At 55.0% G+C, this 12,942-nt stretch overlaps 1 protein-coding gene across 1 annotated transcript; it reads left to right on the forward strand.

The window, feature by feature from the left end:
- Nucleotides 1-9,307: 9,307 nt before the first annotated feature.
- Nucleotides 9,308-11,449, forward strand: HER10_EVM0006513 (uncharacterized protein). The gene has a single exon (XM_035476096.1). The coding sequence runs from the start codon at nucleotides 9,741-9,743 to the stop codon at nucleotides 10,926-10,928; it is 1,188 nt and encodes a 395-aa protein (XP_035332774.1). The 5' UTR covers nucleotides 9,308-9,740; the 3' UTR covers nucleotides 10,929-11,449.
- The last annotated feature ends 1,493 nt before the right edge of the window (nucleotides 11,450-12,942 follow it).

Raw genomic sequence — 12,942 nt, forward strand, 5'->3', positions numbered from 1 at the left:
TTTTTTCTTGTTTTTTTCTTCTCCAACGCTGTGGTGATGAGACATTCATCAGGAACGGGCCGCGTTGGCGCTGGCCTTTCTTCCCACACCGAGCTGAACGCTCATTCACCGGCATCTTATGTGCTTACCTGCATAGTCAAACTTTGTAACCAACTCGACGCCAGGCGTAATGAATCCATGTGTACGAGATGCACAAGTCGAGCCTCAGTGTCTAGTCCGGGCAACACACCCACGCCAAGGGAAACGCATCCCCTTCGTCAGGGACCCTTTCCCATTACCCGATACTTCCGCCACCAGCGCAACAATGCACGATACGCGAAAGTAATGATTCTACTACCACATACTCCCCTTGTAATGCAACACTTGCAACGCGGATTACATAGAAGGGTCGATACATGCCTAGATTGTGCGCAATACTGTGTGACCTCATCGTCCTACCAAAAACAACAAACCACCCATGCGGCATCGTACATCCTCCCGCGATGATGGGCTTACCTTGCAGGTCTGGGGAGGGGGGTATAGGGGAGGGACTTGAACACAGAATGTGAACAGGCGTGCCTGCTTACCGATTGCTTGCCAGGGTCTCTGATAATCTGGCCCCTCGTTATGGCAAAGAAGGCTATGGTCCAAAGAAGGGAAGAAACAAAAAACCAGGAACGCGTGCTTGCGAAGCGGGAACGCTACGCATGGCCTACGTAGTGTAGAACACCTCCAGATCTACCAGTTCTAGGTCGACTAGTTCCATCTCCAAATACAATCGCAAGGCCAACTTCCCAGACCCTGCATCCTCCGGCTCGCGAACCCCGAACCAAGATGCGGCACGAAACGAACCATGGCTACCCATGCTGCCATGCACAGCTGGCAAGAAAGGCTATATGACGCTATCAAGCCTCATTCGCAAAGAACCCTGGTTTTCCAACAATGTGGACAGAATCATGCACGGTGATTCTACAAAGTCGAAGAAGGTTGGAAGGGTGGTAGTAGGGCATGATGAGTCGTAATGGAAGGGGGGGAGTGGGAGGGAGTCAGCGATAAGCGACGTCACGGTGCAGTGTCCCCACGCAACCCGACCCAAACACACGTTTCTGCCAGACTACTACCGGTACGCGGCAGACTGGAGTTGAGTACGCAACAGCAGCAGCAGGCTGAGAGCATGGCCGGGATTCATCAACTACCGTCGATCGACGGCAGGAAAAAAAAAAAGTTGCACTACGCCAAAAGTAACATCCCGTGCAAGCTCGACAATATGCCATCTGCGCAGGGCAAGTCCGGCTCTGATGCCATGATACTGTTACACTGTGGCACGCATGTACATGTGGCGTCGGGAACAAGGTCGGTACTACGGATAGGTATTCATTCCCATGTCCCCAGGCTTTTGTGCAGGAGCGAATGAGACTAGTCGACGCAGCAGAAGCAATCTTGAATTGCGAGTAGTCAAGCGTGAGAGAGAGAAAAGAACGCAAGAGGAGGTTGGAAGCGAAGGAGTCAGTGGACCCATTGCCGCGTAGTGGGAGGTTGGTCGAAACGTAATGTCTCTGTCTTGTCTCTCGCGTATTAGTTCATTGAGGCAAATTACATCCAAGAAACAAACTGTGTGCAACGAACGGCATTCATTAATGCGGTTGGTACGTGGTTTGATCCAATCTTTTGCATTGCAACGAATCGTTAGCTCAAGCTTGTTTACCTCTTGAAGTCGCTGGAGCAGGTTTGAACAAGACGTCCAAACCATCAAAAGACGCCCAGTGACGTCGGAAAAGGTTGGTGGTTGGGCTGTTGGATGCAGCAGGTGGGGTTGTTGCAGGGATGATGTCATGTCGCCGTTTTTTTGGCTTTTCCCTTCCCTCCATCTCCTCCCGAACGAGGTGGAGACTGCAACACCGGCGGCCGGGCACGGTGCACCGCCGGGACCAACACCGTCGGGCGGGGGAGGGAAAAAAGGGGGGATGCGGAGGCGGAGACGGCGATGCGGAGAAAGCAATCGGGGAGAACCCCTACTGCTTGCCTCCGATCGACATTGAATTTGATAAGAGTCCGTTTCAAACTAATCGAAACGGAGACGCCCTTGGAACTTTCCATCGTGCCATCGCTGAACAGTGCATGATCCGTGTCTTAGTTGCCGGCGGCCGGTGCCATTCGGGTCTTCGCGACGAGTGCAACCCCCAGCGTGGGATTTCTTACGGTTGGACATGTTTCGATCCGTTTCAGACCGAGACGGAGGGTCTCGCAAAGCTGAGGTGTTGGCCCGAGTGTGAGACGATGGACGCTTCTATCGTCATGCCTTGAACGGAGACTATAACTTGCTACGGTTATCAAATCGTGAATCGAATTTATTCGCTGCGTTGCGGCAACTCAAACCCTCATGTTGCCGTGTTTCTGCAAGGTAGGGCTGATCGTCACCGAGGCAAAGCGTTGCATCGTGCCATGAGACATCAGCAGCGTCTGACCAACAATGAGATACTTTGATAGACAGTGCAGGAAACGCCGCAAGGCTACACGTAGGATTTGGAAGAATGGAAGCTGCGCAGTCGCATGTCAGCACTGCATGAGCGTCAGCACCATAACCTCGTCAATCGGCTACCCGAATAAGCTCACAGTATAAGCCACAAGAGAGCTGCAGATGACCTACCTATCGTCGAGGCCACTGTGCATTGCTCACTGATGGGAGCCCTCTCGGCATGCCCATAGGCTACTTGCACGCCAACGTCTTGCTTGTGCAGCTGACTCAGTGTGATGGGTAGACGATGCTCTCCATTGTTGACGCCCGTATATTCGGATGATCTCAAGGTGTTAGGCGGTGAGCTGTGTTTGGCAGCTTTAGGATCTTCCCAGGAATCGTCGATCCGGCCGCCTTTCCAAATTGGTGTCGACGAATTGACAGTCCTGAAGTTTACGACATGGTCCGAATCCTGCCCAGGAAATTGAGCTGGCTGCGCCACTACAGGGCAACTAGCCGTAGGCAGGCAAATTTGATCTTTTGTCCACCTGATAATAATCTCGGATTCTCATGGCCCTGAATAATTTGCCAAAGGCGCCAAACCTTGTTGACTTGAGCGACCGCTAACGATCAACCGCTGGGAAGGATCGCAGTCGAATCTGAAGCCTCAGAGAGTATCAGAGTAGAGACGGCGTGCATAGCCTCAACATCGGACTGCTGACATCCTATCTTGGTCTTTGTCAGCCTCCCGGCAAACACATGGCCCGTCCAAAGTCAGCATCTGAAAGAAGAGACGAAGGCGGAATCTTATCGATCCGCAAGCGAGTGGGATTTTGTTTTGTTTCTCTGCGCGTTAGCTGCAACATCAGCTCTGCTGCGCCTTTCCAGCCGCAGACTTCGGACCGCCATCTCAAGTTTGTTCGAGTCGGCGCGGACACGGCCCCACACCACCGGGAGATGTGCGCCGAGATGTTCGCGAATCAGTCTGGCGGCTGGATATCCCCCGCATGTGTTCATCCCACGCAGCTGGTAAGAGTGGCGTACGGCTCATAGACATGCCGTGCTATCCTCCATCGACAGTCTGTCATGTCCTGCAGGCTTTCGCGTTGAAACAGGACCCTGTTGCACATTATGTAGCGAATGTACAATTCGTGATACAAGCCCGTAGCGCTCGCTTACTACCGTCCAATGACCAAGACGGTTCGGTCAGCGGCAAGAGAGATGAGACGGCTCGCCACGTAAGGCTGGCCGGAAGATATTGCATGATACTGCATCTGCTATCAACAGAGAGCGGCAACATGGGATGGGGTTGCCGCGTCCCGAGAACATCTTTGTTTCTGTCAGGGGCCATGCGTTGCGGGATGTGTATCATTCTCCGGATCCCGCGACGATCATACAGAGTCCGGCGTGGCGGACAGGCTTCGGGGTGGCTCGTTAGAGCAGATGCAACCCAAGGAATATGACAGCATAGACAGACATTTGTTCCGAATCACGGCCTCCAGGGCAGGCTCAAGAGCTACATGGAGGAGATGCATGGCATGCGGCGGCTGGCGGAGGCCAGTCCGCTGATCTTTGAGCAAGTAGCAGCACTGTACGAACGAAGGTGGTTCGGTCCCAAATCAACGGCCATGACTCCGCTCTTATTCGAAATATCGCCGCTGGCATACCTAGTTAACCAAGAAGAAAGCCTTTGTTGAGAACGGGCCGCTGTCGTGTCTCAGACAATGGAAGCCACAATTCGGTCCCTCGAGACCTTTCCAGAGACTGGAGGCAACTGACTCTCGACGCAGTCAATCTTCCCCATCTTTCTCTCGCCATTCCTTCGCAGCAGCAGGGAATAGGGAAAAATGTGAAAGAGGGCCGTGATACAATTTTAGAAAGTTGGACCGGTTAGTACCTTGCCGTATGTGGGCTAGCATCATCTCGCATAGAGGTTGGCGTGCTTGTCGTTTTTGTGACTGGAATTCTGAGGCTGCCGCGATTCTGACCGCTGAGTGGCCCGTTGAAAAACGTTGACTCTGTTCAGGCGCCAGGCGGTGATCCGTGATAACCAGTGGAAATGCAGCTGTGGGGATGGGAGGCCAAGGAGGTGTGGTTAACTCGGCCGCGACATATCCATCAGAGCCACTTCTAGTGGGTGCGCTAGAACTGGGAGGTTGACTAGTCTCATTGTGAGGGAGTGGGAGACTGAGGGTGCAGCCTGGCGAGCCTGTTCTGCGGGTACGGTCCACGGAGTTTAGTGCGTAGTCGTGGATATTTCGTACGCGAGAGACAGTCGGTCTGAAAACCCGGCGGACCCTCTTCCTGTGTGGTAAGGGTGTTGGAAGGAATGGAAGGAAGAGAATGTTCGGCAGCAAGGGACAGACAGTCAAGGGACCGAGGAAGCGAGCCCGTCAGCCCGCAAAACCACCGGGTTCAGGCTCGGAGCTGGTCCGTTGCTGATGAGCCAGGCAGACAGGTGATGAAGAGACGGAGACGAAGGAAGGGATACGGCGTTGAATATGCATCCATCGTGTTGGAATTCATCGCATCTTTCGAGGTCCCCACCGAGGACGCCCTGGTCAAATTACCGTCTGCCGGCGTCAATCTGGTCTTGGGCTGGCAGCCGACAGCACATGGGCCGATGAATGGGCCAAAATGCGCCGCTCCGTACGCAGTAAATCTGTGTGTGAGAGAGAGAAAGGGACCCTCTTCTCATTCCGAATCTTGATTGCTGATGGCCCGTTGCCCGCCAAGCACCAGCGATGAGCCTTGCACTTTGTATCACGTCGCATACGAATAGCGATATCACGCGCATGGCAACCCTTAGTCCTCATTGTGTCGACACCTCTCCATACCCCGTACACTGTGTGCGTTGCTTCCGGCCAGAGACGGACGCGGTACGGCCTTGTATCTCCACGGATGCGGGTACGGGAGCATGACCCCGATCGTCGTCCGGAAAACGTTGAGCATTGCCAGTCGCCAGAGACACTCTGCGCTTGCAGTCGTCCCGAAACGAATCGCCATGCGGTTGCAGGGCTTTGCTTTGGCATAATGAAGCACTTGAGCCGTCAGGAGCGTTTGGGTCAGGGCCCTTGCAAGAAACGCTGATAAGCTTGTCTCGTCCCCGATGGCTTGGGTTTGTGCGTTGCCGCACTCCCAAGCTTTAACTGGCAGCTCTCGTCCAGTGACAGGCCGTGAAGCTCACAGACCCAACCTGGTGAGCGAATGACCGTCTTCCAGTCTCGACAATGTCTGTCGCAGCACATCAGACGAACGGCAGGGGGCTGCCCGTTCCAAGGGCCGTGACTGGCCCAAAGAGCTCAAGAAGCAACCCCTCGTTGCTGGAATTCGGCAAGCTGGCGACGAAACACTTGGAAAGAATAGCGTCAGTCCTTGCCCTTGAACTCACTGGCGCGCCTCAGGTTTGAGATCGTTTCTCAGACGGGGCAAGGCAGCTGCAGGGCGCGAAGAAACATCTCTTCTCTCGCGTGCTCTTTTTCTGCAAGGGCGAGCCTTGCTCTTTTTGAGGAAACATTCATCGCATGGCGCTGCACGCTTAACCTACTGGCGCACACAATCCCATCATTGGCATTCCCCTCTGCGGCAGAGAGAGAGAAAGGCGAGACGGTTGGGGCGAACTGAGTTGCTTGCGATGGCCAGGCGGAGGAGACGAGACAAAATGTCGGTCTGGGATTCGTGAGGCAAAGAGTTTGAAGAAAAAAATAATTGTCCCGCATCTGGCGTCCTAGGGATACGGCGGAGAAAAGAACTGGAACCGTTGTCCACGATGTGATTCGTGCAACCCGTATGGAATCTGCCGACCCAACGTGGTGTCACTTTGACGATGCAACGCTCTGTGCCTCGCATGTGTCCAGTGAGATGTCGGCAGCCTCTTCGCTTCTTGTGGGACAAGCCGTTTTTTGCTCTTGAGTCTTCCCTTTTCTAGCACTTGCGTCGATATCGCGCGGCACGGTGCAGCAGGTACCGGTCCAGATCGCGGGTCATAGTATAGAATGTCTACGGCGAACCTTTGGAGGGCGAAGCACACACATGCTGTCCACACCATTGAAGCATCTTGATATTGTTCCACGGCCACATGATGGCGCGGAGGCGGTAAAGCGTGCGTCTTCTGATAGCCTGCGCGCCGGACAAACAATAACGTTGTTGCTGTCGGTCAATTTTGGCCTCCGCGCGCCATTCCCGGAAGAGATCGGCCGGGCCATTGCGAAATCGCACTTGCGGCCCTCCACCTGGCCCCTTCATGTTAACAGACAGATTGCATCTTGATTGCGCCCGATACGGTATCTCGTTGTCGTCGTCGGCCTCATTTAAAGTAAATGGCATTCTCCCCCAGAAAAGCTCGGTCTGTCCGCAGACCATGGCCCTGGAGGCCGGGCAGGCCAGGCCGCAAGGGTCTTGAGCTGTTTGGACCACGGGTTCGTGATGCTTCTTTTTTCTGGCACACTCGCGTACATGCAGATGTGCGGTATCATGGATTGCCAAGGGCGGAGGGGGTTGCCTGCACATCGATGATGGCCCGTCCTTACGATGTCGTACCCTGCACAGCCTGTAGCCGGAGAGCGAGGAGCCAAGACATGTTCCGCCGTGAGCCCGAAACATTGGAAATGTTTCTCCCTTTTCTCGGGATCGAATTGACTTGCTCCCTTTCAGTTCCAGCGGCGGGAGCGAGAGCATCCGCCGGGTCGCATGAGAAAATCGAAAAGGACGTTTTCATGCGGGCAGGAAGAGGGTCTCTAACGCAGACGGGACTGGACGAACATCATTTGGCTCCGACGGCCGTTTCTGGTGGTCCGACAGAAGGCGGCTGCCGGCAGCCCCTAACCGGCAAAGGGGCGTCGGGTCCAATCAGCCATCTGGAGGCCCCTACGGTCTACCAAAAGATGGAAAGATGCCTCCAATCACGAAGACGGTGGAGGCAGACGTAGACGCAGACGCTTGCGTTCTCGTCGTTGCCCTTGGGCTGAGGAACGCTTTTCCTTGGCCGTCGAGGAATCCCAAGATGTCGTCTCTTTGGACAGCAAAGTCGACCCCTGCCACCGCCTCGCCTGGTGGTGTGGAGTTTGCTGCTGTGATCGTGGGTGTGACCAACCCCCCAGTCGACTGCGAGAGCGACAGCTTGACAAGAGAGGTGTGGGGTGTTTGGCGCTGGGAAACGTCGACAAGCAGGGAAAAACGAACGAGGCTCATGATGGGATGACGAAGAGTGCAGTAGGCAACATGCCTTGCTGCGGCTGTTACAAGTCATGATGTCTGGCAGAGTTGTGGAGGGCACAGTAAGACGCCGGCCACCAGGAGTGATGGGTAGTGAGCGGCATCAGCCTGGTGGTTGAGGGATGTTGAGCAGATGACAGCATGGGCTGAAGTGCCGGCGATTAGACTGGACAAAGTTTCCACACACTCGTTCCTCCCTCCAATCCACAGCGACGAGACTATCGCGAGGGCCATAACCGTGGCCGTGGGTAGGGCGGCTTGGTCGGTTTCGTCTCTCGTCAGTCTCGGTAACCCCTCGCATCGGCAGACTCGCCTTTCTACTCGAGTGCTAAGAAACGCCATGCCTCATGGAGATGATGGCCTAATGGAGACGTCTGGAGAGGTGATGGCACACCGCGAACGCCCGTCCAGACGAGTTGTAATGTGCGCTGCGGTGCGGTTCAGGCATCGCAGATGGTGTCTGGTCGTCAGTAGCACCCTTTTACATGAAACGACGCACTTCAGAGGCAATCCTCGCAGCAGCGCGTGGTCGGGATGGTATAGTGGTGCAAGTAGGAAATGCGGTTGTGAAGCAGAGAGCCAGAATTGGCCAAGGCTGGACAGCGTGGTCCTGACCTGAAGGGCGAATTAGAGTGTGGGGCCGTAGATTGTGCAGTCAATGATGAAGGGGCACGGCGTAGGAGATGTGCCAGGTGTGGCCCGTGTGGGTAGCGTCTGTGATGCAAAGTGTGGTGGTTGTGGTGGTGGTGGTGGTGGGTGTGCCTGGTGCTGGTGCTGGTGTGTGGTGTTTGGCGTAAGGAAGAGGATTGGTGGTGTAGGGGGTACGAAGCATTTCGCGGATGGGCGTGGAAAGGGAGTGGGTGAGAAAGGCGTCTATCCGTAGGAGGTGCTCCGTAACCCGTTAGTCGTTACTCCGTCCTCCATGCCACCATCGTCGTGTGGTGGGAGAGAGCATAGCCGTGATTGTACGCTCGATGTAAGGTTTGGTGCGGACGCCCCACGGACAGGTTGAGAGAGATTGACGGAGAGCTAGGCAGGTAATTAGGGTGAGCAGTACGGACATCTGTGTGTACATGACAGACTCACAGCCATTGATTGAGCCACAATGATACGAGTGACTGAGCACTCTGGCTTTGGTTGATGGCATCCGTACTCGAGACTTTGGAGTGCCTTAGCTAAGGTTGCGAGGCTCGTAAGGTGTCGATTCTCTCGAGGTACGGAGTATGGGAGGTACGTACTTCATCTTGCAGAGTGGACAGCCAAAGGAAGGAGCGACAGGGACTAGCGGGGACTTGACCTCCCAGCCCCTGCCTCGCTTTCTCTCGCTGGCGCTGCTGCCACAAAAGCCCCCCGGTACATTGTACTGTGTCAACTGCCCCCGAGAGCACTGGGTCCCCGTACCCAAGTGGACCCCGTTCAGGATGAGGACCTGACCGGGATCGGGACTAGGGGGTCACTGGGGGGGCAGCCCAGGATCAGGACATGGGACTTGGTGGACATGGACTTGGGTGCAAGTGCAGAGTGCAAGTGGAAGTGCAGGAGCATCTTGGTGTCTGTCTCTTGTCTATCTGGCGCCTTGCAGTGCCATCTGTGCTCTCTTTCTGTCTGTCTCTCTCAATCTTCACTTCTCTCTCTCTCTCCACGGAGTCGTACCTATCCCACACCCCTCCCCCCGGCTACCTATTTGGAGCCCCCGATACTTTGTACTTCGTACCCTACTTCGTACCCCCCGTCCCTTTATGTGAGTCCACCCGAACAGAACATATCCCATCCCGTCCCCAACCCGTCCAAGTGTGCCTGACCGACCCGGCCATAGATATATCCTCCTCTGCCCTCCCACCTCACACCCCTAGGTGCTTCTTGCTCTCTCTTTTGCTTCACCAAACGAGTAACTCTGCATTACTCCTCCCTCTGAACATCTTCTCAACTCCAAGCCCATACCACCGGCCTGGACACTTACACCAACCTACCTGCTAGTCAGCTGCCACTATTTGCTGTAGACCAGCTGCACTCTGCACTTGGAGAGTCGACTGAAACCGCCCAGTCTCAGATTTCCTCGAGGGAGATCGCGAACTTCACGTCACCGCCAACCATGTCTCTGGCCGGCCAGACTATGCCCGCAAGGGAGTCGGTACATTCCAGCCGAGAGGACCGTGTTACCTCCACCATGACAGACAAGAAGGATCAGTCACAAAGGACCTCTTATAGAGACTCGCTTCCCAACGCACCACGACCATCCGTCCAAAACGACGACGCCCCGAACGAGAACGAGAACGCAAAGATGTACGGAGACTACTACGAAGAGATGACGGGTCCTTCCCCCAAGAAGGCCCAACCCACACAAACAGCACCAGCACTACCAGCCAAGAGCTCATTGCGAGCTTCCAGACTCCTCGACGGCATGGCCCTCAAGATCATCACAAACCAACCCGCCCAAGCAGCACCCCAAGAAGTCTACCTCTCTTCCGAAGAGGAGGCTTCCTCCTCCGCCGACGAGTTTTCAGACTACGATTACGAGTCCGAGAGCGCAGAGTCCGCCGACTCCCCCGTCCGCAGAAAGAGCCAAGAGGACACTGCCCGCGTCGTGTCTGTCGTCTTCGCCGGAAAGCCCTCCATCATCGACCTCCCCTCAACAAGAAGATCCGCCTCGCCCGAGTCCATGGAGTCCAGCAGGCCCCCGAGTCGCTTGGTTATCTCATCAACAGCACCCTCACTGCGCAGGATGTCCACCTCCTCCACCAGCGGCGCCTCCTTCTCTCCCGTCTTCCACCCGCCCAGGTCAAGCAGCATGATGATCACGAGCAGCATGCTGCCCAAGGAGAAGCCTTCCTTCCTCAGCATCGACCCCTACGCCAGCAAGCCATTTGACGAGCGGGCCGAGGAGCAGCAAGCGGAGCCTGAGAAGCTCGAGAGACCCAAGACTCCCACTTCTCAACTATTCAAGAGGACCCTCAGCATTGTCCGCAAGCGCAGCCGTCCTCAGCTGAGAGACCTCGCTGCCAACAACTCGTCTCGCGACCGCCTGTCCTCGCCATCACTGGGACACCTCCCCTTGTCGGCCCACGCAGACATTAGGGAAGAGCCCGAGCAAAAGGCGCCTTGGTCCGCAGTCAGCTACCACGATATCATGCGTGCGGCCAAGAAGAACGCGCAGAACCAGCCCCCGACCCCATCCACCCCCGTCGCTCAAGTACAATCACCTAGCTCACCGGCGGGCAACACCCGGAGCCGAATCCTCAGCGGCTTCACCAACCGCAGGAAGAGCATCAAGATTGGCTAGTCGCCGGTCACACACCAAAAGAAAAAAACTAAAAAACCAAACACAAAAGACACATTCGACACACAACGGCAGGGCACTTTGCTTCCATTACTTTTTTTGCATTCGGGTCGGGACCATTTGCTTTGCATGCACGGCGCACGAACGGGGACCGGAACTGGATCACGGCGTTTCACATTGACCTTCGGGTTACGGACTTGGGGCTCGGCCAACACTCCTTTCTTCAATTGGCGCAGGGCAATCTTCTCTTTTTTTTCAATAACGACGGAAAGAATTTCTTTGCGTGTACAAATGGGGGTCGAAGTAATGTGTAAAGGAACAGTGGTGGAGGGAGAGGAACCAAAAGCCGCAAGAACATACAACAAAAGTGTATGGTCACTGGCAATGTACCAAAAATGGGACGGGAATAGGCACGCCAGAGAGCGATGGCCTTTTACAACCGGGCAGCCGAATCGGCCACACCCCCTTCCGCGAGGCTTCGGGGGTGGCGCGGGCTAGTAGACAACCAATCAATGATACCAAACAACAATGTCCTATTTGTTCAAAACTTATTTCGTGTAACCATTGCTACTCTCGTGATGTGATTGTTTGCGCCGCTTGTATGAATTTTTTGGGGTCCGTACGGAGTAAGTCTTGGGGAGATCATAGCCGCAGCAGTGTCCGTCTGCGTCGCAGCTCGGTCCCCCGCGGTGGCATCTGACGAACCGGCTCCCCAAGCTTCGGTTTCGGCCTCTTTTTGGGTTTTGGGGGTGTTGGCCAGCAGCAGGTTTGCGATTGGTGCCGCAACTTTTTTTTTCTTTTTTCTTAACACATTCGCATTCGCAGTCGCTGGCATTGGTCTGAGCTTTCTTTGGGAACGGCCGGTGTTGTCACTATCACTGTCACTGTTGTGGACGAAATGTCTGAAGCCAGAGCGGAATGGGAAAATGCGTCTGGAATGCGCCGCCCAGGGTACTCCGGACGACCCCGATGACAACGGTTGGTAACAACATGCTTGAATGCCGAAATGGGGCGGAAAAACATCACAAAACCAGAAACGATAACGACCGCAACGAAAAGAGAGGACCGGCGACGGTCTTTGCTGCGACGCTGTATCGGGACCTATGCGCAAGGGAGCTCAATGCTATCCTACCCCCTCCATCCCACTTACTTCATCGATTCATGACGACCCCTCATGATCTATCCGGCGCCGCAGTCTCAGACAACTCGTGGTCCCTGCGTTGAAAGTTTCTTTTCTTTTTTTGGTGTTCCCCCTCAATCGGGGGCAAGTCTACGTATGAGCGTCGGCAGGCGTAGGCTAGGTATAGGTAACGAGTGGTAAGGTGGTGAAGCCTCTCTTGCCTGTTCCCCCCCCTTGCCTTGCGCAAGCAATACTGTCAACGCCTAGTCCTATATGTGGGTGATGTATGTGTGGTGCGTGATGTATGTCTAACACGCGCGCCAAATACACTACACTACCTGGCCGAACCCCGCACCTCGACTGCGCGTTTGTTTGCGGCAGATAGATGGTCTGTCGCGATGCGGCTGGAGAGAAAAAGCATGTCAATGGGATAAGGTAGGGGGTAGGTTAGTATAGGTCGGTTACGTCTATTCGGCAGCCACGATGACGGTGGCGAAGGAGGGGGGAGGAGGAAAGTCTGTGCTGGGAATAGTTGCGAGAGTTTTGAGTTGAGAATCGATAGATTGGGCGTGCCATCTTTTCGACCATCTACATAGCCCTGCGCAGTTGTAGGTTGTAGCTTGCTTGGGAACCGGTTTCTTGGAGATGTCGTGGTGATGATGCGGCTGCTGCTGCTGATTGGGGGTTGGAGGTTTCCCCCCGACTAGGATGTGAGTTCTAAAATAGCCACATTTTTTCGTGAGGCTGCTTTTCTGAGGTTTAAAAAGGTACCTACACGTTTTTTCGCCTCTTCCACACAAAGTAGGGGCATCTAGGCATACTGCGTACACCAGACACCCTGGTCCCGTCCCTCTCTCCCTCTCTCTCTATCTCCATCATCAGGTCCACGGGGCGGAA

Source organism: Colletotrichum scovillei, assembly GCF_011075155.1.
Source record: "Colletotrichum scovillei strain TJNH1 chromosome Unknown Contig00006, whole genome shotgun sequence".
NCBI lineage: Eukaryota > Fungi > Ascomycota > Sordariomycetes > Glomerellales > Glomerellaceae > Colletotrichum > Colletotrichum scovillei.